Source organism: Saccopteryx bilineata, chromosome 1, assembly GCF_036850765.1.
Source record: "Saccopteryx bilineata isolate mSacBil1 chromosome 1, mSacBil1_pri_phased_curated, whole genome shotgun sequence".
Classification (NCBI taxonomy): Eukaryota; Metazoa; Chordata; class Mammalia; order Chiroptera; family Emballonuridae; genus Saccopteryx; species Saccopteryx bilineata.
Genome location: NC_089490.1, coordinates 88,915,412 through 88,941,233, shown reverse-complemented (window position 1 = coordinate 88,941,233; position 25,822 = coordinate 88,915,412). Strand labels below are relative to the sequence as shown.

The 25,822-nt window shown below is 49.6% G+C and overlaps 1 protein-coding gene across 4 annotated transcripts in view; it reads right to left on the bottom strand.

Moving 5' to 3' along the window:
• Positions 1–21,410, bottom strand: part of TMEM184B (transmembrane protein 184B) — a 53,714-nt gene extending 32,304 nt beyond the window's left edge. For 2 of the 4 annotated variants that reach the window (XM_066258302.1, XM_066258292.1), the window contains exon 1: positions 21,276–21,410. Coding sequence is in view for 2 of the 4 variants with exons in the window: in XM_066258275.1 (XP_066114372.1) it covers positions 21,244–21,263 (20 nt within the window). In the remaining 2 variants the exon portion in view is untranslated. Of the gene's footprint in view, positions 1–21,243 lie in introns of all 4 variants that reach the window. The other 2 variants (XM_066258275.1, XM_066258285.1) reach the window with 2 other exon arrangements.
• Between the last annotated feature and the right edge of the window lie 4,412 nt (positions 21,411–25,822).

The following is a 25,822-nucleotide window of genomic DNA, read 5'->3' as shown; positions in this document are numbered from 1 at the left end:
TACACACTCAATAAATACATAAATAAAGGATGTTTAACATCATCAGCCATTAGAAAAAAGCAAGCTAAAACCACAATGAGTTATCATTACACACTTATAAATAAAAAATAATGACACACCAAATGCTGGCGAAGATGTAGAGAAACAATCTCACGCACACTGCTGGTGGGAATACAAAATGGTAAAGCCACTCTGGAAAACAGCCTCTTATGAAAAGCAGCTTATCGGACTTAACATTCACTTACCATACAACCCAGTAATCACTCTTATACGTTTATCCTAAGGAAATGAAAAGTTATGTTCAAAGCAGCTGCATCCGTAATTGCCAAAACCTGGAAGCAATCCAAATGTCCTTCAACAGCTGAAAGGTTTGACACTGGTGCACCCAGACCATGGAAAACTGCTCAGCAACAAAAAGGAACAACTACCTATGGAGCTCAGGACACGTGGTTTACTGAAAACAGCCAATCCCAAAAAGCCACTTACTGCCCGATTCCCATTATATGACAAATCTATAAAGACAGAGAACAGGGGAGTTGCTGGCAGAGAACATCAAAGGTGTGCACAAATACAGAGAGGGAACTTAGGGAGTTCCCTCCAGGTGGTGAGTTTCTTTGTATCCTGATGGTGGTGGTGGCTACATGAGTTTACAGGTGATAAAATCACAAAGAACTACATACACGTAATAACAGTGAAAACTGAGTAATGCCTGTAGTCTAGTTACTAGTATTGTATTAATGCCCACTTCCTGGTTTTGCTATTGTCCTATGGCGATTACGTCACCATGAGGGGGAAGAAGGGTAGTGGGACTCCATGTACTATTTTTGCAACTTCCTGTGAGTCTACAATTATTATTATTTTGGTGTGTGTGTGACAGAGACACAGAGAGACACAGAGAGGAAAATAGGGACAGACAGGAAGGGAGAGATGAGAAGCATCAGTTCTTTGTTGCGGCACCTTAGTTGTTCATTGGTTGCTTTCTCATATGTGCCTTGACTGTGGGACGGGGGGGGGGGGGGGGGGGGGGGCTACAGCAGAGAGAGTGACCCTTTGCTCAAGCCAGCGACCTTGGGCTCAAACAGCAACCATGGGGTCACGTCTATGACCCCGAGCTCAAGCCGACAACCTCGGGGTTTTGAACCTGGGTCCTCTGCATCCCAGTCCGATGCTCTATCCACTGCACCACCGCCTGGTCAGACTATGATTATTTTGAAATAAAATTTTTTTTTCAAAACCTTATCAAGTAGAGATGCATACTGAACCATTTAAGGGTGGTAAATAACGAGAAGTCTGAAATTTACTCTTTAAAAAGGCAAGAGAGACGCCAAACCTGTGGTGGTGCAGTGAATAAAGCCTTTACCTGGAATGCTGAGGTCACCAGTTTGAAACTCTGGGCTTGCCTGGTCAAGTTGATGCTTCCTGCTCTTCCCCCCCTTCTCTCTCTTCTCTCTAAAATGAATAAATAAAAAATATTTTTTAGCCTAACCAGGCGGTGGCACAGTGGATAGAGCGTCAGACTGGGATGCAGAGGACCCAGGTTCGAGACCCTGAGGTCGCTAGCTTGAGTGCGGGCTCATCTGGTTTGAGCAAAATCCCACCACCTTGAACACAAGGTCACTGGCTCCAGCAAGGGATTACTCGGTCTGCTGAAGGCCCCCGGTCAAGGCACATATGAGAGGGCAGTCAATGAACAACTAAGGTGTTGCGACGCGCAATTAAAAACTAATGATTGATGCTTCTCATCTCTCTTCGTTCCTGTCTGTCTGTCCCTGTCTATCCCTCTCTGACTCACTCTCTGTCTCTGTAAAAAATAAAATAAATAAATAAATATTTTTTAAAGAAAAAAGGTGGAGAGAGAGATCTAACAAGATTGCAAATGCTGCTGACTGTTGAATCCAGTGAATGACAGGTAGAAATTCTTTGCTCAATTTTTGTGTTTGAAAATTTCCATAATAAAAAGTAGAACAGCACTATTTTCCACAAAACTTGTAATGGATGGGCAGTCAGTCACTCCAGAAATCATCTGTATCACAGGCTGACTGGTTTACTTTGTAGAAAAGCAATCCAAAACACTTATCAAATCTAACAAATGAGTTCAACACGTCTTTCTTTTGCCAAAAAACTGTTCCAAATTTGCTTACTTTTATCTACAGCCATTGACTGTAGAAGATGTGCTTCTCAGTGATGTTTCAAAACATTTTTTTTTATTCATTTTAGAGAGGAGAGAGAAAGGGAGAGAGAAAGAGACAGAGAGGGAGAGAGAGAGGAGAGAGAGAGAGAAAGAGAAGGTGGGGAGGAGCTGGAAGCATCAACTCCCATATGTGCCTTGACCAGGCAAGCCCAGGGTTTCGAACCGGCGACCTCAGCATTTCCAGGTCGACACTTTATCCACTGCGCCACCACAGGTCAGGCTTCAAAACATTTTTAAGCGTGTTTAATACGTCCCCACTCAGGAAAGGCATGTTAACACAATGAATGCTCTTTGAAAGAAATAGGGCTACTTGAAAATGTTTCTACTGTAGTAGAATTTTGTTACCAAAAACAATTATTAGTCTGTAACTTACAAAAACTCTCATATCCGAACTCCTAAAAACCAACCGAACACAATTTCCTAATCTGTTTAAAGATTTCCAAAGCAGCCCGGGCCGGATAGCTCAGTTAGTGAGAGCGTCATCCCAAAGCCATAGAGGTTGCCAGTTCGATCCCCAGTCAGGGCACGCGCAGGAACAGATTGATGTTCCTCTCTCTCTCTGTCCACCCCCCTCTCCCTTGCTTTCTCTCTAAAAAATAATAATTTTTAAAAAAATTTCCAAAGCATTTGAATAAGTCTGGGACTCATATTAAGAACTTTAAAATAAAATACCTTCCACTTAGTTTACAAAAACATCTGATTGGCACCAGGAAGGATGGAAATGTACTAGCCAAATTTCAACAAATCCTCTGCATACGCAGTGGACAGGATGGAAACATGAGCAACTCAATTTAGAAAGAAAGCCAGTGATGCGTTTCCTGTGTGCCGCTACATGTCCCGGGCAGGGATCTTTCTTGGGAAAGCAGCCATTAGAACCAGTCTCTAAACCAAATGAGGTAGAGCCAGACCTTCCAACTGCTCTCACAGAGCTTTAAAACAGAACTTCCAAAAATAATCAAGCATATGAAGCCAGAAGGCTTTTTGTATCACCAACAAAATCATTTTAAAAATTTTCAGTTATTTCATATTTTGCTCATCCTCTGATTTCTATTTCTGGTGGTTTTATTATGCACACAACAGTAACGTAATGCCTGTATAGAGTTATTTATAATTACATCAATATCTATGTACTAGGGGTGTGTGCTTCAAAGGGGTTGTTTTTTTACTGGTAGGGCTGTGTGAACCAAATTTAAAAATTTAAAGAGCAGTACTATAAGCCATGGGAAAAGCCAGAGGCTGGCACCCTCCCCCTCTTCTCCGTAATGTCTCTGCCTCTCTATCCCAGGTTGCAGGTAAGACAGAAGGCCCAGTTAAGGCTTGGTCCCACCTCTCATCTGAGGGCCCACCTGCCAGGGAGGTGGCTCCACGTCCAAGTCCTCATTTGGACACTGCCCCGAAGGCTGTGAAGAGGCCAGGCCACAGTCTGCACTTTGTCCCAGGCTCTGAGTCAGGAATACTGGGCTGGAATCCAGGTGCCACCACCCAACTGTGACAGGGCAGGTGACTGGGTATCTGAACTTGTTTCTTGGGTGTATTGTGCTGTAGCAAGGACCCTGGGCCAAGTAAGTTTAGAAATTCAGAGTTTTTCAGATTTTACAAAGGATTATGGTTCTGTACATGTGTATCTGGTGACAACTCCAGAGGGGTCTGGGTGGTACCCCAAAATCAAACACATAGTATTTCCATAGAGAAACACGAGGTATTTTTAAAGACTATAATTAGTCTCGTATCAATTCAGGCCAGATTTTTGGAACAAATTTAGTCTGCTGCAGACTTAGGAAGAGCCTCTGGGATTTCAAGTGTCCTGGATTCTGAAAAGGTGAAGGGACGTGGGCCTGGGCCATCCTTCAGAGCTGCAGGGAGGATGCTGCTTGAAGAAGCAGGAATCAAGTGATCTGGGGCCAGAAGAAACAGCATGGACAAAGGCACGGAGACAACACGTTAACACACCCAACAGGGTGTGCCCAGGCTTACTTATTTTCAAAAGTGTCCACGCCTCTCCCCCCAACCTGAGAGCCTCCAAGATCTGAGAGGGTTCGCAGCCCAACTCCTCTGCAGAGAGAGCCCAGGGCCCTTGGCAGTTTGGCCCCAGCCTCCCTGCCCGCCTCTTCCTCAAGCACTGACAATACTGGGTCTCTGCACATGTCACCTCCACCTGGGTATCAACATGTCCTCCCTTTACCCCAGTCCTCGTGGTGAGTGCCAACTCTTCACTCACGAGTCACCCTCACATCACAGCCTAACCCAAGGGCCGGCCCACTCCCGCCCAGCCACACTGTGCTCTCTCCTCGTACTAAAATAAAAGGTCAGTTCTGACAGAGTTTCTGTCTCCCACACCTGAGTCATCTATCTTCAGAATGAGGATGGTGCAAGGCACACGGTAAGGATTTAGAAGAAAAGAACTGAGTGACTGAATGCCTGCCATGAAGCCACCTGCTTCACGATGCAGGCTTCTGTCACTTGGTCCCCTACACCATCGCCACGTTCTCGAGCTCAGCTGAAGGACTGGACATGTGGCTGAAGGGAGAGACGAGCCAAGTGAGGACAGAGGGTCGAGGCTGAGTCACAACATCTCACATACATCTTTCAACATGGAGGCCATGCCAAGAAGGGCAAAGGGACTTGTCGTGCTCCATCAGGACACACCCCTGCCCACCTAATGGGAGCAACAGGAAGGCAAAAGTCTGCCAAGATAGACACGTTTTTACCAACAGTCTAGCAATTTTCTGGTTGTTTCTAGGATAAGGAAGCTCCCAACCAAACACGGCTAAAAGACCCCTGTGGCAGGAACACCAATGGAGGAACCTCTGTAGCACAGTTTACTCTAACCTGCCTTCTCCCCAACTAGTCTGCAACCTTCTGGAGGTCAGGGCTCATGTCTTACGTGCCCCTCTAGTCCCCAGCATGACCTCAGGGCCCAGACAGTAAGTTCTGACTGGACCCTGAATGAATGAACAACTGAATGAATATGTTTGCCCTTCGCAGTTCCGTCCAACTCTACACCTCCATGACACACTCCAGCACCACAAACCAACCCCAGGGAAGGGACCACTTCCCGCCATCTGTATCCCTATCTGCCTTGACGAGCCTTGTATCTGTGACCTCTTACAGCCTGTACATGGCACATCTTCTCATCTTCCGTAGCATTTACCACAGCTTCGATTAGACTTACTCCATGAACACCCTGTGAGTCAGGCTCCACAAGGGCAGGGCTGGGTGCCACACTGAGAACACGTTTGCTGCGTAATCGATTTGGGGCCAGAAGAAACAGCATGGACAAAGGCACAGAGACAACACGTTAACACACACCCAAATAGGGTGTGCCCAGGCTGCTGTTAACTAGCCTCCTAGCGGGAAGCAACAGAGCCTGACTGACAGACCATGTGGCCCCTCCAGTTGACAAAGCTATCGTGACAGCAGTGTGGAGTGGGTCTTGAAGTCAAGAAGATCAGGAAGAATACTCCCCTAGGAAAAGCCACAGGCTGGATGGAGTTCACCTTGGGTCCACAAAACCAGGCTTCGAGGCGCAGGGGAACTCACAAGAAAAGGAGGAACGCCCATTTATGAGTGTCTTTTCACCTCCTATCGGGGGCAAGGGAGCCGAACCAGTTACCCAGTCACCGGAGGCTGGAGAGCCCAGAATCAGAGTACAGGGAAGTGAGGGATCTGCAGCAAAATTCCACCAGGACCTGGCAAGGCCGGATGCACCATGCCACATCTAGAAAACCACTCAGAGGCAGGCCAACAGCCCACGTCTCCTAACACAGGCCCTGCCCCACCCTTCTCCAGGAACAAGGTTGTCTGGCTTACTCCTCTTCTGAAGATACCTACACCTTTTCCAAAAAAGCTATGTGCCATGGTCACTGAACTCAGCCACCTGCCTTGGAATTTAACTACATCAGAGAGCACCTCAGCGTCTCTCCCAGATTCGATTCTCAGCCATTTTCACTTCACCTTGCAGGAACACCTAGCTTCTACCCCTTAAACGTCCTCCTCTCATTTCCTGTATAGAAAGCTGTATAATGGCCTCCAAAGATGTCCACATGCTAAACCTGTGAGTATTTTATCTTACGTGGCAAAAGGGACTTTGCAAATGTGATTATGTTAAGGATCTTGAGATGAAGAGATTATCTCTGATTAACTGGGCTGGCCAATATAATCACAAGGGTCCTTCTAAGAGGGAGGCAGGAGGATGAGAGCGCTGGGAAGGCAATGTGACAATCAATGGAAGTGGAGAGGAGACTGGAAGATGCTAAACTGTTGTTTGGAAGATAGAGGAAAGGGCCATGAGGCAAAGCTGGAAAAGGCAAGAAACAGATTCACCCCTGGAGCCTCCAGAGAGGAGCACAGACCTGCACTACCTCAATTCCAGCCCAGGGAAAGACATTTTGGACTTCTGATCTCAAAACTGAAAGATAATAAATTTTGCATTTTAAGTCACCGAGTTTCTGGCAAATTGTTACAGCAGCAATAGGGAACTCATACACTGATTTACAGATGAGAAAAGAGGCTGGGAGGGTTGAAGTCGTTTGCCCATGGTCCCCTGTTAAATGGGGTCTGTCACACTGCCCCTAACTGCCATCAAATCTACAGATTTCCAAGGGTCATTAGAGAGCCATGGACTCTGGAGTCAGACCACTCAGACCTGACTTCCAACTCTGCCACCTACCAGCTTTGTGTCTATGGGCAAGTTACACAACCTCTCCTTACTTCAGCTCACCTCCAAGAGAGCTAAGAGAGTTGTAAGGAATGAAGTTAACATAGGAAAGCACTGGGCACAGGGCCTGGTACTCCATGTTACCTGCTAGGATTACCGTCCTACTTTAGTTGTTTCATCCCCATTGGGCTGAGAGCACACATTCCCCATGGTCTCTGAGACCAGGCCAGTCCTATCTGGTTGTCTGCTATTTTTCAAATCTTCCAAGGTTGTATTTTCATTCATTAGTTTTGGATCCAAACCCTTTTGAGTATCAGCCATGAAGTTCTCGCTCGAGCAGTTGCCACAGCCACTGGCTGAGCTAAGTTGGCAATATATCCATACGCACATCTCCAGAATATTAACACAGTCTAGGAGGGATCTGCGCTCCTTTAATGAGTATATATGGGAAAACTTCCATCTTAACATAACTCACTGGGTGGAATCTGACTTGGGCACTGTGCATCTGAACTGGCCAAGCTGCTCCCTCTTCTGCCCCTGGCAATGACAAACCTCCTGCCTCCGGGACTGTTTGCCTCAGGGAACTTCTGGGTGGCTGCCTTGGGGGGATGGGGGACGGGCTGACCCACAGCAGAGCAGATCACAATTCCCAGCCTGGCCCTTCTCCAGAGGGGATTAGAGGGAAAGAGCTCCCAGCCACTGGCCAGTTCTGCCTGGTTAGCCTTTGGAAAAAGGATCACATGCCCTCAGAAGGAGGAGGGTCCCATCTCTAGGTCCTACTCCCCTTCCATCAACAGACAGGCAGAGGTCACTACTGGGCTCCACATCTCTACCCCTCCTCCTGGGGTCAAGCTCCCACCAATCTGTCAACAAAGAAAGAAAAATCACCCAATCCTGTTCCTATCCTTCACTGGGGGGAGGGCAGGAATAAAGGGAACAATGAAGTAATCTAAAGCTCTTCAGTGGGGCACACTTCAGGGAGGGGTCAATTAATTCAGCCTTGTAATTAAGTCTTTTAAAAAAGACCTATCAGGCCCTGGCGGATTGGCTCAGTGGTAGAGAGTCGGCCTGGCGTGCGGGGGTCCCGGGTTCGATTCCCGGCCAGGGCACACAAGAGAAGCGCCCATCTGCTTCTCCACCCCTCCCCCTCCCGCAGCGAGGCTCCATTGGAGCAGAGATGGCCCAGGCGCTGGGGATGGCTCCTTGGCCTCTGCCCCAGGCGCTGGAGTGGCTCTGGTCGCAACAGAGCGACGCCCCGGAGGGGCAGAGCATCACCCCCTGGTGGGCAGAGCGTCGCCCCCTGGTGGGCGTGCCAGGTGGATCCCGGTCGGGCGCATGTGGGAGTCTGTCTGTCTCTCTCCGTTTCCAGCTTCGGAAAAATACAAAAAAAAAATAATAATAAAATAAATAAAAAAGACCTATCAGCCCTGGCCGGTTGGCTCAGTGGTAGAGCGTTGGCCTGGCGTACAGGAGTCTCAGGTTCGATTCCCGGACAGGGCACACAGGAGAAGCGCCCATCTGCTTCTCCACCCCTCCCCCTCTCTTTCCCCTCTGTCTCTCTCTTCCCCTCCCGCAGCCAAGGCTCCATTCGAGCAAGGTTGGCCCAGGCGCTGATGGCTCTATGGCCTCTGCCTCAGGTGCTAGAATGGCTCTGGTTGCAACAGAGCAACGCCCCAGATGGGCAGAGCATCGCCCCCTGGTGGGCATGCCAGGTGGATCCCAGTCGGGCGCATGCGGGAGTCTGTCTGACTGCCTCCCCGTTTCCAACTTCAGAAACATACACACACACACACACAGAGACCTATCAGGCCTGACCTGTGGTGGTGCAGTGGATAAAACCACAAACTGAAATGCTGAGGTTGCTGGTTCAAAACCCTGTGCTTGCCTGGTCAAGGCACATATGGGAGTTGATGCTTTCTACTCCTTCCTCTTCTCTCTCTCTCTCCTCTCTCTCTCAAAATGTAGAAATAAAATCTAAAAAGTATATTTAAAAAAAAAAAGACCTATCAGGCCAACTTTTGATCACCTCACTTTTCTCCCACACCAAGAAGAGATGGCCAACGCTCTTTAAGCTTTGTACCCCTTGAAATGTGACCACCTTTCCAGCAGTCTAAACCTGTCCAGCACTATACAAATGAGCCCCCTTCAGGTGCAGAACCCTGAACCTAATGAGTCTGCCCCATGGGAGTAAGTTTTCGAAGCCAAGATCCTGAATCTGCCCAACACCGGGACCCCTACAGCAAGAAGCCTGGCTGCGGCCCAGGGTACCATGGTGAAAACTTCCAACCTGAATTTCATTCACACAGATAGGTACTGAGTGGGATGAGCCAGGCTTCCACCCTGAGTGCACACCCAGTGAGGCCACATGTGCCTCACTGTGACAAGAATAGGAAATTCCACAGCAACCGTTTATAACAGCAAAAGACAGAACACAACCCCAATGCCAGCTATAGGTAAATGGACTCAAACACTGAACTCTTATGTAGCCACAAAAAAGAACAAGGACCATACACACAACCCAAATGAACCTCACTAGAATATTTCCTCTATGATTCCATTTACAGGACGGTCAAACCAGTCAACAATGAGGTGTGAGCAGTGGTGACCTTGGGAGGTGGAGGACCAGGAGGAGGTCCAGGGAGCTTTCTGGGCTGTGAATGTTTTGCAGCTTGGCCAGGGGTCCCCAAACTTTTTACACAGAGGGCCAGTTAACTGTCCCTCAGACCGTTGGAGGGCCGCCACATACAGTGCTCCTCTCACTGACCACCAATGAAAGAGGTGGCCCTTCCAGAAGTGCGGTGGGGGGCCGGATAAATGGCCTCAGGGGGCTGCATGCGGCCCGTGGGCCGTAGTTTGGGGACGCCTGAGTGGTCTGCACGGGTGTCCATAAAAACCCATCACACTGTACATCTAAGATCAGTCTACCTGACCAGAGTAAATCAAACCTCCTTGCAAAGTTTAAAATATATATATACCTTTAAGCACCTTCTATGTGCTAAGTCCAAAGGGTATCTCAGACAAGACTCTAACCCTTTAAGAGCTTACAGTCTAGTGGGGAAAGAAATACACACAAGGAACAATACAGTGTGCCAGTGGCCAGTGAACCCGCACTGAGACAGGTAATGAGCGGACCGAGGGTATCACTAGTACTCATGATCTGGGGAAGATGGTGGAAGAACCTGATTAAATGTAGTTTGGAGGCAGCCAAACCTATGTCTAAATCTTCCTTTCATTGTGTGACCTGGACAAGATGTTGGCCCTGCTTCTTCTGTAAGAGGGGTCAGAGCAGCTGTACTGCCTGGGCCCCCAGGAGGATGCAGGGAAAGAATGCACACGGCACTCAGCCATGAGACCGTGTTACTCCTGCAGTGAGGCTGGGCCCACCCTGTGCCAGGAACCAGGGTTCACAATACAAAGACAGGCCCTGCACTCACCCCCCCCACACACACACACACAGTTTCCAATCCCACCAGGAAGAGGGCAGCCACCTCACCCACCAGCAAACACTCAACAAATCAGGGACTGTGAGCTGATATGGACTTTGCTTTAAAGGAGCCCTCAGCCCAATGAGGAATCAGATACCTCGGACACAATGTAAGACAGCTTAAGTGTCAGCTGAGAGAGCAGATAATGAAGCCAGGGAGGTCAGAGGGCCACACCCAGTTGGAGCTGAGCTGGGCCTTGAAAGGCACACAGAATTTGAGCAAAGGTGTAGAGGTAGGAAGTCAAGGCACATGGAGGAAAGAGCAGCCAGTCAAGTGTGGCTCAAAAGGCCCAGGAAAGAGGGCCTGGGTTTTGCTATCAGTGGGAAGTTTCAGAGGTCAGCAAAGATTTAAATGACAAGCCATCCAAAAGCAGCGTTGCAGAGGGGCAGAGGGGAGTGGCTCCGTTTCTCCAGGCAGGGACCTGGGTCTTTTTTTTTTTTTTTTTTTACAAAGGAGAAGGAGAGACAGAGAGAGAAGAGACAGAGAGAGAGAAGGGGGGAGGAGCTGGAAGCATCAACTCCCATATGTGCCTTGACCAGGCAAGCCCAGGGTTTCGAACTGGCGACCTCAGCATTTCCAGGTCGACGCTTTATCCACTGTGCCACCACAGGTCAGGCCACCTCGGTCTTATTAACCTAGAAACACCCAGGTCCCTTTGTGAGACCCAAGTACACATATTTTATTAGATGGTGGTCAGGGGCCTGAGTGAGGCTGACTAGGCCTTGAGGAGGTGGCCAAAGCCTTGACTCCCCTGCACTGGGCAAGAGATGAGGATACATTTCTTATGGCTTTTGTTTATACAATCTTACTTATTTTAATTTTCTTTTTTTTTAAAATATTTATTTTTTAAAGATTTTATTTATTCATTTTAGAGAGAGGAGACAGAGAGAGAGAGAAGGTAGGGAGGAGCAGAAAGCATCAACTCCCATATGTGCCTTGAGCAGGGAAGCCCTGGGTTTCGAACCAGCGACCTCAAGTGTTCCAGGTCAAGGCTTTTTGTTGTTTTTTTTTTTTTTTTTTTGCAATTTTCTGAAGCCGGAAACAGGGAGATACAGTCAGACAGACTCCCGCATGCGCCCGACCGGGATCCACCCGGCACGCCCACCAGGGGGCGACGCTCTGCCCACCAGAGGGCGATGCTCTGCCCATCCTGGGCGTCGCCATGTTGCGACCCTCCTGGGTGTCGCCATGTTGCGACCAGAGCCACTCTAGCGCCTGGGGCAGAGGCCACAGAGCCATCCCCAGCGCCCGGGCCATCTTTGCTCCAATGGAGCCTTGGCTGCGGGAGGGGAAGAGAGAGACAGAGAGGAAGGCGCGGCGGAGGGGTGGAGAAGCAAATGGGCGCTTCTCCTATGTGCCCTGGCCGGGAATTGAACCCGGGTCCTCCGCACGCTAGGCCGACGCTCTACCGCTGAGCCAACCGGCCAGGGCTGGGTCAAGGCTTTTACCCACTGCACCACCGCATGTCAGGCTTAATTTTCTTAAAAAACATAATATATTCACATTTGGAACTCAAAAGTTTCAAAGGGTCTCCAGTGAACAGTCTCCCAGCACCAACCCCAGTCCCAGAGGCACCACAACCCCTTCCTGTGACTCCCCAGGACCCTGGTGCGAACGTAAGCAAATGCACCTCACAGTTACACAGCTGGCGGAGCCGTCCATCCTGCACCTGTGCCTTTCACACCAATCTATTCTGATGGCTGTTCCATACCCATGCACCTCTGTCTTATGCGTTTATTGCTGCACAGTATTCCACGGTTTGGATGGACTACAATTCATTCCCTGGCCCTGAACTGATGGACATAGGTTGCTTCCAATCATTTGCTATTATGAATAAGGCAGCAATGACAAACTTCGCAAATAAGTCATTTTGCACATGTGTTAACACACATCTGTAGGATAAATTCCTAGAAGTAAACTGCCGGGTGAAAGTGTATACAAGTACCTGTAATTTTGAAATGTTGCTAGAAGATGCAGGATACACTTAAATCACTTATTCAGGAAATAAGCCTAATTATTAGGAGAAAGACTGACAATGTATAATTTTAAGGATGCCTAGATGAAGAAACCATAAAGTAAAGCCCTGTTTTCAGCAGAGTGCTGGGTCAGGAGATGGTTCTAAACCTGAACCAGCCCCTACTCACCTAGTACCCTGGTTCATGAACTTGTATTTCCTCACCAGTAAGTACAGAGCCAGATCTGCTCAGCTCCTCAGTCCTTCCCAGCACAGGCGGGCTCTGATGCCCTGGTCCCAGGGCAGCTGGACACGACACCCAGCCATAATTGGTCTCCTTGGGTGAAGGTGCAGTGCCCAGGAGAGGAGCAGACAGGCCAGATTGTGCAATAGAGGCAGGCTGGAGGGGGGTGATGTGGAGAGCCTGAGGGGGCCAAGTGTTTTGGTCTGGCCATCCTAAAGAAGTGATACGCACCTCTGGCCTCTTCCCCTGCACAAGCGGTAAGGACACCATTGCTATACAAGACATACTCACACTACATGATGGTCAGCATACATCATGGACCTGCTATACAACATGTGTACCAGACAGCAATGACCACCTAAACCTAGCTCTGCTGGAGGACAGAGGTGGGTCTCTGGATACTTAGTGACCTCCCTGTGAGTGAGGACAGTTGGAAATACACAGCAATCAGGGCAGGGCTTCCTCCCACGTCCACGAATTCAGCCCAACTACTGACAACTGTGAACGAAAGAAATGGTGGTCTGCCCCCAGTCAAGTGGGAGACACCACCTGGCAAACCAAAGACAGCATGCAAGAGGAAGAACCTGGCCCACCTGCCCACTTCTAGCCCACACAATGTTCCGACTGAGAGGGCCAGGAACTCCTGGAAATCAAATCATATTTAAATGCATTGAAGTTATTGCCATTCAAATTTTTCTAACTAATACACGAGGCATCAACCTTTCTTTGTAAAGCCAACATATACTGTTTTGGTAAATCTTGATTTTCACACAGCCTACTTGTTTAAAACCCATGGACAAACTTATGTAGAGATGCACTTCCTCTTCATGGAGGGGAGAGGCTGGGACCCCAAAAACCCTAAAAGAGCTCACTCCACCTGTGCTGGGCCTCCTGCCTCTGTGCATGCTTGAGGTGGTTTCACTACCTGGAAAGCCCTTCCCCCCTCCTCCACCCACCACTTCCACATCCATCAGAGCCAGTGCCATGGCCCTTTCCCCAAGGAGCCTGGCTCCTCAGCCCGCCCTCAAGCAGAGCAGACTACTGCCTTCTAGGGCCCCTACAGCTCCGACATGATTCTCTGGATGGCACTTCCCAAGTCTAAGCAGCAAGTCCATCTGCTGGGCACTTAGAGCAGCAAGGGCACAGTATTCAATACTGAAGACCAGGGTGCTTCCTTCCAACAGATCTTAGGCAAATTCACCCTTCTGAGCCTCAACCTATCCATCTACAAAGCATGCGCAGTAATTCCTAGATGCCAGGGCCATCGGGAGAACTAAATGAAACAGTATATGTAAAATGTAATAATGCAAACTGCAAAGCCCTATACAGATTCCAGTCAGGATAGTAATATTCATATTAATTAGTATGCCAATATGAATATTAATATCCTCACACATATCCCTTCACCAACACCTATCATTGTACTTTGCAAATACCTAGAAAGATTGCCAATGGAATTTAAGATTCTCTCTTCATTCTAGATGGAATAAAAAACAGAGGTGCTAGGCCCTGGCCGGTTGGCTCAGCGGTAGAGTGTCGGCCTGGTGTGTGGGGGACCCAGGTTCAATTCCCAGCCAGGGCACACAGGAGAAGCGCCCATTTGCTTCTCCACCCCCACCCCCTCCTTCCTCTCTGTCTCTCTCTTCTCCTCCCGCAGCCGAGGCTCCATTGGAGCAAAGATGGCCCGGGCGCTGGGGATGACTCCTTGGCTTCTGCCCCTGGCGCTAGAGTGGCTCTGGTCACGGCAAAGCGACGCCCCAGAGGGGCAGAGCATTGCCCCCTGGTGGGCAGAGCGTTGCCCCTGGTGGGCGTGCCAGGTAGATCCCGGTTGGGCGCATGCGGGAGTCTGTCTGACTGTCTCTCCCCGTTTCCAGCTTCAGAAAAGAAAAAAACCAGAGGTGCTAGAGGTGGAAACCAGAAGGCCCTGCCAACAGCTACAGCAGCAGCCTTGGAGTAGTTATTTTTCCCTCAAAGCTTTTCTGTAAATGATGACCCAAAGGACTTTGGGAACAGCACAACCCAGCAGAGTGAAGGTTCTCAGCCAGCAGGACAGGGCCTCCCTAGGTGCAGGCTGTCCACAGAGGTTGTAGCAGAAGAAAAATAAAGGTACCAAACTGCATGCATGTCTCCCAGGGAAGGAAGCTGTCTGATGTGAAAATCCCTTTGAGGACAAGAGATGCTGTAACTTCCAGATGTCTCCTTCCTCCCCCTTTGTTGGGTGGGAGTGTGGAACAGCCATCCTGGGACCACCCATGGCCGGCAGGCACAAGGGTCCACATATCATGACTCCCCAGCAAAGAGATTAGAGTGTTGTGGGGGGGTCACCAAACAAATTTCAGATGGGAAGCCAGTCCCTCCCTCTCCCTCTCTCTCTCTCTCTCTCTCTCTCTCTCTCACACTCATACACACACACACACACACACACACACACACACACACACACACACACACTGTGAAGACCTGCTCTCCCTCCAAACCAGGCTCTTCCCTTTACGGAGCTTTCTAACCCAGGACCTCACCTGAGCCTTGTAGCACTCCGAAGGTGGGCAGAGAGGGTACAGGTAGCCCCACTAGAGGGCAAGTGATTCACCCAAGGTCATCACCAGGGTTCTCTGACTCTCCGTTCAGTGCCTATCCATCCCTTGAGCCATAGTGCCATTCAGCAAAAAGTACAAAGAATTTGAGAAAAAGCACCAGGCACGATGTTTTAGAATTCTTCTCACTTTTTCATATCTATGGCTAACTTTTTAATTTCATGGGTAAATACTTATGACCTGGTGTTATATGAACAATGAGATAACATAGGATTGTGCCTAGAAGAAAATATGCTCGGCCCTGGCCGGTTGGCTCAGTGGTAGAGCATCAGCCTGGCGTGCGGAAGTCCCAGGTTCGATTCCCGGCCAGGGCACACAGGAGAGGCGCCCATCTGCTTCTCCACCCCTCCCCCTCTCCTTCCTCTCTGTCTCTCTCTCTTCCCCTCCCGCAGCAAAGGCTCCATTGGAGTAAAAAAGTTGGCCCAGGCGCTAGGGATGGCTCCATGGCCTCTGCCCCAGGCGCCAGAGTGGCTCTGGTCGCAACAGAGCGATGCCCCCGGATGGGCAGAGCATCGCCCCCTGGTGGGCGTGCCAGGTGGATCCTGGTCAGGCGCATGCGGGAGTCTGTCTGCCTGCCTCCCAGTTTCCAGCTTCAGAAAAAAAAAGAAAAAGAAAATATGCTCAAATTTCAACAGTGATTACTTCTTGGTTATGAAATTTGGGATGATTTTTATTCTTACCCCCCAATCTTTTTTTTTTAATTGATATCAGAGAGAGAGGAAGGGAGGGAGAAAGAGAGAGAGAGAAACATCAATTTGTTGTTCCACTTATTTATGCATTCATTGGTCGATGCCTGTGTGGGCCCTGATTGGGGATGGAACGCTAACCTTTGCCTGGACAACACTCTAACCAAACTGAACTATCTGGCCAGGGCATCCCCCCATCTTTTCTATGTTCCAAGTATAGTATAAACAAGTACTATTTTCAAAACCAGAGAAACCCATTGTTTTTCAAAGGCTGAAACACTGAGCTCAACAATGCAAACTTTCCTTTAAATATTCCCTTAGTCTAAGTGTGTGAATTTTTAAAACATGGTAGGGATGGAAGTGACGCAGGTTAGGTACAAAGATTTTCTGGGTGGGATCTTCCGTCTCTGGTTTCCGCCCCAAAAGAGGAGGAAAAGGAGGTGACTTTGAGGCTTCCTGCCTCCCAGCCCAGGTCTGAGACCTCCCAGACTATATCAGATCAAGCCTGTCCTAGGGCAGACCCAAAGCTGTTTAATGTGCCCTGTAGGGTCCTGTTATAAACTCAGTTCTAATTAAAATAATCCTGTTCTGATTGACCTTAATATGTATCACTTCTCAAGAATCCTTCCACCTTTATCTGGATTGGAAATGACATTAACCCATCCAATCATTTCATTTATTTAGTCAAAAACTGTTTCAGCATCTACTCTGTGCAAGGCTTTGTGAGGGACACTGAGCCATCATTAAGCTAAGACTGGAAAAACAACCAACCAGAGGCTCCATGTCATCCTTCTATGTTCTGCCCAAGCATAGGGTTTCAGCTGCACTAAAACAGCAACAGGAATGCGAACAAATGCTGCCTGGGTGTGACGCCTGCCTAAATCAAACATCTCAACAACTCTACCCAGGGGCCCCTGCTCCCCAGTCCACAGGCAAAGCAGGGTCCCAGAACTGCACTGCCTAAAAGACCAGCACCACCTCCCACTCGATGGAGGCAGAGATGATGGGCAGAGAACATGACAGAGCCCCAAACTTGGGGGGCTATCCAATTCTTCTCAACACAGCCCCCTCCCACTTTCCTTCTCCTTCTTCCCGTCCTTGAGACTGAGAAGATCATGGTCAATGAACATTTATTGAGGGCCTACTAAGTGTTGGCTCCCAGCATCACACAATTTTGTAGACAAGAACTCAGACTTTTACTTTGCACATTTTCATTCTGCCTGGAACCCCCTACCCTGACACATGGTGACAGCTTCAATGTCACCTCCTCAGAGTAGAGCCTGCCCAGGTGAAGCTGTCCTGACATTTTCTCAGAGCACCCGTGGCAACTGTAACTGCTCTGTTATTTGCTCTTCCCCCAGCTAGATCAGCCCCATGAGGGTGGCTCTCTGCACACTGGCTGGCACACAGGTGTGCAATAACTCTTGAATAAATGAAACAGGTAGTAAAAGCCAGTGTTCACTGAGCACGCACTGTGTGCCAGGCACTGTGCTGAGCTACATGCAGACACGGAGCGTGACAGTGACATGACAGCTGAACCATTGTTACTCCCATCTTACACATGAAAAACATTGCGTCATTCCCCCTGCCCCCCGTTTTTAAAGCATAGAAATGAGAATCTAGTAAGCAACCTGCCCAAGGCCACAGGGATAATAAGAGTGAGGATATGAACTGCATCTCCCAATTCTCTCTCCATGTCACTGTACTGCTCAGCTCCTATGTCCCTCTCTCACCAATGCCCAGGCGTATTCCTTTCTCCTGTGCTGTCAGTGACCATTTTTGTCCCCCTCCCAAATTTGTGGCCTCCTCCCCAAGGAACCCAATTCAGAAGACATCCCTGACTCCTTCCCTCTCATCCCATACCCAGCAGCTCCCACACACAACCACCCAACGTGGACCCTCAGCTGTGCTTCAGCATTGAGCTTGTGCAAAGACTCCAAGCCTTTCGGCTCCAAGGCACAGCAACGAGAGCAGCTGTGTGAACGAATGCTGGTGGCCAGACACCCAGCGCAGCAGGCAGCAGAGCGGCCATCTTCTTCGTGAAACCACATGGGAACCAGCAGGAGAACCCAGCTTTCTGGGTTCCAGTTCCCGCTCTGTCCCCACTGTCCGTATTTGTAGTGCTGGTGAGCGTGGGCATGTGGACGATGGACAGCCATCACAGCTCTCAAATGAGAAAGGAAGCCGCCCACAGCCATTCCAGAGGCGTGGCATGAGACATCAGTGAGGACCCATGGGACCCAGAAAGAACTTGGTTTCCAGTAGTGGGGCCAATTCACAGCTGGCCACAGAAGCCAGTTTTAGAGCAGACACCATCAGAATAGTGGGTTCCAAAGGCCTGTCCTGGGTCGTGTGAGGTCATGAAAACCAGAAGCTTCTGGAAGAAGAGAAGGACAAGGCAGCAAGGACTAAGAAGAATGCCGGTGACCTGAGGGAGCAAAGGAGAGGGAGACCAGGCCTTCCTGCAGTCCTTTGCGGGAATAAAGGGAGAAGGAAGGAGATGATCATACATACTGTCCTGCAACGCACTGCTGAGGATGTCTCTTCCCTATGAAACTTTCAGGGTCCCTGATGACCACACCACAGTCAAATCCAAACTCCTTAGTAGGGCCTTCAGAAGTCTTCATGCCCAGGCCTACCACAGCTGGGTCTGGAAGGTAAGGTATTTCAGGTCTCCACACCTCTGCCCCAGACTCCTTTGCCTAAAACGCCCTTTCTCCAGGAGCCAAGCGCTCCTTGTCCTTAAGGCACAGGACATTTTGCTTCTAGGAAGACTTCTGGGACACCCAGGGTCAGTAAGGGAATGGCATGGGCTCTGAAGTCAGATCTTCTGGCTCAAAGCTCAGCTCCACCAACCAGCCCGGCTTTGCCCTCCTCAGCTGCATTCTCTGCAGAGCATGAAGGATACCTGCTCCCACCTTACTCTGCAGTGGGAGGATGAAATGCACTATATTTCATGAAAACGCTTTGAACTGTACCTGGCACACAGTAAGTGCTTAATAAACAAGCTGTTGTTCCTATTGTTCTCTAGCCCCTCTAGAGCCCTCTGTTTCTGCCACAAGTAGAGCACTGTCTTGCTCATATCTGTTGCACTCTGGATCCCTCAGCCAATCACAGCCTTTTAAAAGGCACAACGCATGATTCAGGCCTCTCTTCCCAGGCATAGCACAGTACCAGGCACATAGTAGGCCTTCAGTGAGTACTCACTGCCCTGGAGGTCCTATATTAGACCCCACACCGAGCCCTCCCAGGGCCCAGCTGCTGGCCTTCTGCAACTCCCACACCAAATCCCGTTTAAAGGCCTCATAGAGCCAGAAGGGCACTCACTGTTACTGGGTTTCCAAACAATAAAGAGCTGTACTCTGCCTAACCAAGGCTGTTTCCACTCCAGGGAATTTATGGGGAGAAGTGAGCACAGCAGGGACTGGAAATAGAACTAAGCCCCTCTCAGGGAGAGAGCTGGGCTGGTCCACCAGAAAACAGGAGCAAAACCTCAAAGACAGAGGGGAGGAAGCAGCCTCCAGACTGAGCTCCAGAGAACTTGGCCAACACAAGTGAACTAGGACAAGGAGACCGCTGGCACTCATTCTACTTGAAGCTCCTCTTTCCACCTGAAGAGCTTTAGAAGGGGTTCCTTGTACAACCCATCACCATGTGGGAACAACTTACAACACATCCAGAATCCCAAGCTGCACACAGGAGCCCCAGGCTACCTATGGTTCTCAGCAGAATTCACAGTGCCTTCGTCACCCACACTGGCTATCAGGGTCTCACATTTGGATTGGGGTCACTATTTATATCCATTTCCCCAGCAGACTGGGAACCCCTAGTCGCTTGGTACCGGGTCTCACTGATCTTCAGAGCCCTGCACCCCTAGCATGGTGCCCGGTACATAGTAGAGGCTCAGTAAATTACAAGGCAGCAAGGTCTGGCACCAAGAGAAAAGTCCTGGTTCAAGGACGACTCCATCCAGGCCTGCCACGTACCATTGACAAGCAAGTCATGTGCTCCCTCTGTGTCTCAGTTTCCTCACTTGCCAAATTGGAATAACAAGTCCTGCACTCACACAACTGCCAAGAGAATGAATTGGGAATGAATGCTAGTCACACTTCAGGCTTCAGCTCAGCTGTCCCCTGTGTCATATCCTTTCTGCTGTCCACACAGCCCCTCTCCCAGCACTAAAACCACTTTGTACACCCTTTATTGTTTTATATTTTTCACATCATTATACTTATTTCTAAGTTTGACTCCCCCACTGACCTAGGAGAGCCTGTATACAGGGACATCACGTGTTTGTGTCCGCCTGACAAAATGGGCACTCGGACCTGGCTGCTGGGGCCCCCCAGCACACCACCCCAATTCTCAACACACAGCACCTTTTGATAAAATGTCATGATGTGCAAAGCCTCAGGCACCCAACAAGCATGCAGATAAAGGAAATGGGAAGGGATGCTGTGGAGCAAGAAGTCTCACCTCTGAGGCCTGTGCCTCCTCTGCAGGTGCAGGTGAGCTTGTTTGCCTGGCTGACTCTGCAGTGCTAGGGCCTCCAGGGCACAGATTGCTGTTCTTGCCTTACATAAAGCACCAGGCAATCAGATAAATAATACATGGCCTTCAGCTCACACACAGGTATCAGGCATGCAAACACTTGCTTTGCACCACAATGCCCTGGGTGTGAGTGTGTCTGGCTTTGCACAACCCTAAGAGGAATATAAATTGAGAACAGATATCCATGTTCAGCCCCAATCCCAACGCCTTGCCATGGTCTGAAATCAACTATCTCTAGACCCAAGCAGTGCACCCAGGGAGGAAATATACAACCCACCGGATGGATACACACACCCTAAGCCAATCACTATGGTCTCTTTAGAGGCAGACATCCTCGGAGTCCAAGGTTCCCGTCGGTGCCCTTCCACACAGTTGACCTGTATGCAAGGCGTGTGCACTCTCCATGCAAGCATCCCCAGAAGCATCCCCAGAGGCCTCGCCAGGCCAAACACCTTCCCAGATCACAGCCGCCCGAGCAAGGCACGGATGCTTCCCCCACTCACTCGACAGTGCCAGGCGCCAGCGCACCCACCGGGCGCACACAATCCCTCTTGCAAAGAGGCTGTCCACCCGCTTACCGTCTCCCCCAGCCACCCCCACCGGCAGGTCCGATTACACTACAGGCGCCGGCGCCGCCACGTTGGCGAGGAAGGGGCCAGGGCACACCCACGGGTGGCCCCGCGAACCCGCAGGGAGTGTAGGGGGCTCAGGTCGGGATGGGCGGGGCGGCGGACGCTCCCTCCCTTATCAGCCAGGCCAGTCGCCTGCGTCCTTTCCCCGCCCGGGGTTCCACGGTCAACTCGACCCCCGGGGCGCCCCCTGCACGGGCCTCTCCAAAACGGAGCAGCCCCCCTCTCCCAGGAGCCCACAGCCGCCCCACTCACGGCCTCCTGCCCGAGGCCATCCGGGCGGGTACCTCAGGAGCCCATGGCAGCAGCGGCGTCTGTAGGCGACGCGCGACGGCTGGATTGCGGGTGGGGCGTGCGGTACCGCAGCCTAGGAGTCCAGTGGCTGCCGCCGGAGCGTCCCGGGCACAGAAAAGCGCCGCCGCGGTGCGCTTGCGCACTGAGCGCGCCTCCGGGAAGGGCGGGGCGCCTGGCGCGCGGTTGAGATCACCCGCGCGGCCTTAAAGGCGCCGTATCTCCAGCTCGCCACCAAGTGGTAGGGTTGACCCAGGTTTTGCAACTAGCAAACAAACCAGCCAAGAGTCGCCTCCTCCGCCTCAACCCGACCTTCTAACCCTGCCAACCACAGAGCTACTGGAGGTGCAGGGACAGACCAGGGTTTGGGGCTCCAAGCTCTGTTACTGACACTGTGGTGCTTCACTTCTCCTAACCCTAATTTCTTCACTCGGACCAGTTTTGAAGATAAAACAACCCATTATAATGGCTAATTGTTGACGAGGGTGAGTGTAAGATCTGTGAAATGAATGCATACCGAAGCGCAGTATGCATTCACGCCAGATGAAAATGCAAAGCACAGAGAGGCTTTTTCTTCCCACTCTACCAGCATTTCTTTCCTGCCCCACTTTTTTTCGAATGTCATCAAGCAATGGGTCCTAGCCCATTGCCGTTTCTGGAGTTGAAGTTCCTCGAGATGCCCAAATATATATATTTATATCCCCAGCCCAGACTCTTCCCCTAAACTCTCAACACCTTCTACTTGAAGGCCAAAGCCAACATACCCACAAACAGAACCCATCTCTCTTCCCAAACACTGACAAGACCGGCTCCCTCACAACCTCCCTTCAACAACAATTGGCATCTCCATCCTTCCAGTGCCCAGGCCAGAACTCCTGAAGTCATCTTTGAATCCCTCCTTCCATCTCCTCCCCCACTGGGGCAGGAAATCCTATTGGCTTTCTTGCAAAATACATCTAGCCTGATCTCTTCCACCCATCTCCACTGCTATCACTCTTGTCCAGTATCTGTCCAGGATTATTGGAATATTCTTGTTATGGACTGAATGCTTGTGTCCTTCCCCCCACCCCCAAATTCAAATGCTGAAATCCTAAGCCCCAATGTGATGAAATAAGGAGGTGGGTCCTTTGGGAGCTGATTACATCATAAGGGTGGAGACAAATGGATTCTAGTCTTTATAAAAAGAATCCAAAGAACCTTCTAGCCTTCCTTCTGCCATGAGAGGTGTCCATGTAAGAAGGCCCAAACCTGTAGATAATTTTTATGAGTTTATCTGAGCCAAAACTGATAACAATTGCCCAGAAGCAAAATCTCAAATGCTTTGGACAGTGACAGTTTTGCAAATTTTTTTTTTTTTTTTTTTTTTTTTTTTTTTGGTATTTTTCCGAAGCCAGAAACGGGAAGGCAGTGAGACAGACTCTTGCATGCGCCCGGGATCCACCCGGCCCACCAGGGGGCAATGCTCTGCCCATCTGGGGCATTGCTCTGTTGCGACCAGAGCCATTCTAGCGCCTGAGGCAGAGGCCACAGAGCCATCCTCAGCGCCCGGGCAAACCTTGCTCCAATGGAGCCTCGGCTGCGGGAGGGGAAGAGAGAGACAGAGAGGAAAGAGAGGGGGAGGGGTGGAGAAGCAGACGGGCGCTTCTCCTGTGTGCCCTGGCCAGGAATTGAACCCTGGACTCCTGCACGCTAGGCCGACGCTCTATCACTGAGCCAACCGGCCAGGGCCTTTGCAAATTTTTTTATGCATTTGAAATTAAGGAGGGAGCCTGACCAGGCGGTGGCGCAGTGGATAGAGTGTCGGACTGGGATGCAGAGGACCCAGGTTTGAGACCCCGAAGTCGCCAGCTTGAGTGCGGGCTCATTTGGTTTGAGCAAAATTCCACCAGCTTGAGCCCAAGGTCGCTGGCTCCAGCAAGAGGCTACTTGGTCTGCTGAAGGCCCACGGTCAAGGCACATATGAGAAAGCAATCAATGAACAACTAAGGTGTTGCAACGCACAATGAAAAACTAATGATTGATGCTTCTCATCTCTGCGTTCCTGTCTGTCTGTCCCTGTCTATCCCTCTTTCTGACTCATTCTCTGTCTCTGTAAAAAATAAATTAAAAAAAAAAAAAGAAATGCCTGACCAGGTGGTGGCGCAGTGGATAGAGCGTCGGACTGGGATGCGGAAGGACCCAGGTTCGAGACCCCGAGGTGGCCAGCTTGAGCCCGGGCTCATATGGCTTGAGCAAAGAGCTCACCAGCTTGGACCCAAGGTCGCTGGCTCCAGCAGGGGGTTACTCGGTCTGCTGAAGGCCCGCGGTCAAGGCACATGTGAGAAAGCAATCAATGAACAACTAAGAAGTCGCAACGCGCAACGAGAAACTGATGATTGATGCTTCTCATCTCTCTCCGTTCCTGTCTGTCTGTCCCTGTCTATCTCTGCCTCTGTAAAAATAAATAAATAAAGAAATTAAGGAGGGAACATAAGGAAGATTACATAAAGGTGGGAGAAAGCAAAGTAGAGATTGGATTACAGAAGAGTTAAGACTATGTGCTCTCTTGATGATGGTTAGGTTTATGTCAAAGGTGTGTCAACTTAGATATAATGGACAGGGCTTGCTTAAGGCAAAGATAAACCTTTCATTGAAGAATTTACATGTCTAGATTGTGACTACCCACCATGAACTGCCCAGAGAACCTTGTGATTTTACTATCCATGAAACCCCTTTTTCATCTACAGAGGATACAAGTCAGCAATCCGCAACCCAGGAGAGCATTCTCAGCAGAACCCAACATGCTGGCACCCTGATCTCAGACTTCCAACTTTGATGCTCTAGCCACAGTGCCACCACAGGTCATGCATAAGGCTTATCTTACTGTCAGTTGCTTGGTAATTATTTGTTTATGACTTATCAGCTCTTCTGCCTTAACATGAACCCCTCCAGGAAATAGTCCTTACCTCAGCTAGCTATCATCAAAGCTTACAAACCAGACAGATTCTGACATCCACTGTCTCCTCCAGCATGGTCAAGCCAAACTGTACCCAAATTCAGGTTCTAATCTCTGCACTCATAGGTCTCAAATTACAGAGGCCCCAGGCTGGTGGGGGCAGAGGCAGGTGGAGAGTATTTTTAGGCTTGTATTGCCAGAGACAGTCTCAAAGACAGAAAGTCACCTGGCCCAAGTGACATAGCAGGTCAACAGGTGGCACTGGGAGCCCTGGTTGGTTGCTCCCTGTCTTTCCTCTTCCTTTCTCCCAGGTTTTCCAAAATGAAAATAAACATCTAGCCCCTCTTTCTATCTCCACCCTCCACCCCATGCAACATGCAACTGCACATCTAGCCAGGTTGAAAGTTGCTACTCACCTTTGTCTGCCTCCCCTCCAAGCCTGGGACATGCCCTGATTCAGGCCCCCTTACTTCTGGACTATTATAACAATTCCCCAGTACGTCAGTCACCTTATCACCTACCCACGGGCAACTGATGCCTTTTCCTACTTCCAGCAAACAGCTATTCTTCTTCAAAGACTCAGTCCTGACCCAATAGCTTGATTGGTTAGAGCAGTGGTCAGCAAACCATAGCTCATGAGCCACATGCGGCTCTTTGGCCAGCTCAGGAGTACCCTAATTAAGTTAATAACAATGTACCTACCTATATATTTTAAGTTTTTAAAATTTGGCTCTCAAAAGAAATTCCAATCATTGTACTGTTGATATTTGGCTCTGTTGACTAATGAGTTTGCCAACCACTGGTTAGAGCAAGGGTAGTCAACCTTTTTATACCTACCACCCACTTTTGTATCTCTGTTAGTAGTAAAATTTTCTAATCACCCACCAGTTCCACAGTAATGGTGATTTATAAAGTAGGGAAGTAACTTTACTTTATAAAACTTATAAAGCAGAGTTACAGCAAGTTAAAGCATATAATAATAATTACTTACCAAGTACTTTATGTTGGATTTTCGCTAAGTTTGGCAGAATAAATCTTTATAAAACAACTTACTATAGTTAAATCTATCTTTTTATTTATACTTTGGTTACTACACTATCACTGACCATGAAAGCTGGAATGCCCACTAGTGGGTGGTAGGGACCAGGTTGACTACCACTGGGTTAAAGCACTGTCCTGAAGTGCAGAGGTTACTGGTTCAATCCCCAGTCAGGGCACATACAGGAACAGATCTATGTTCCTGTCCTTCTGTCTCTCTCTCCCTTCTTCCCTTGCAAAACTCAATCAATTAAAAAACAAAACAGGCCTGACCAGGTGGTGGCGCAGTGGATAGAGAGTTGGACTGAGATGCAGAGGACCCAGGTTTGAGACCCTGAGGTTGCCAGCTTGAGCGCGGGCTCATCTGGTTTGAGCAAGATCCCACCAGCTTGAACCCAAGGTTGCTGGCTCCAGCAAGGGGTTACTCAGTCTGCTGAAGGCCCACAGTCAAGGCACGTATGAGAAAGCAATCAATGAACAACTAAGGTGTTGCAACGCGCAATGAAAAACTAATGATTGATGCTTCTCATCTCTCTCCATTCCTGTCTGTCTGTCCCTGTCTATCCCTCT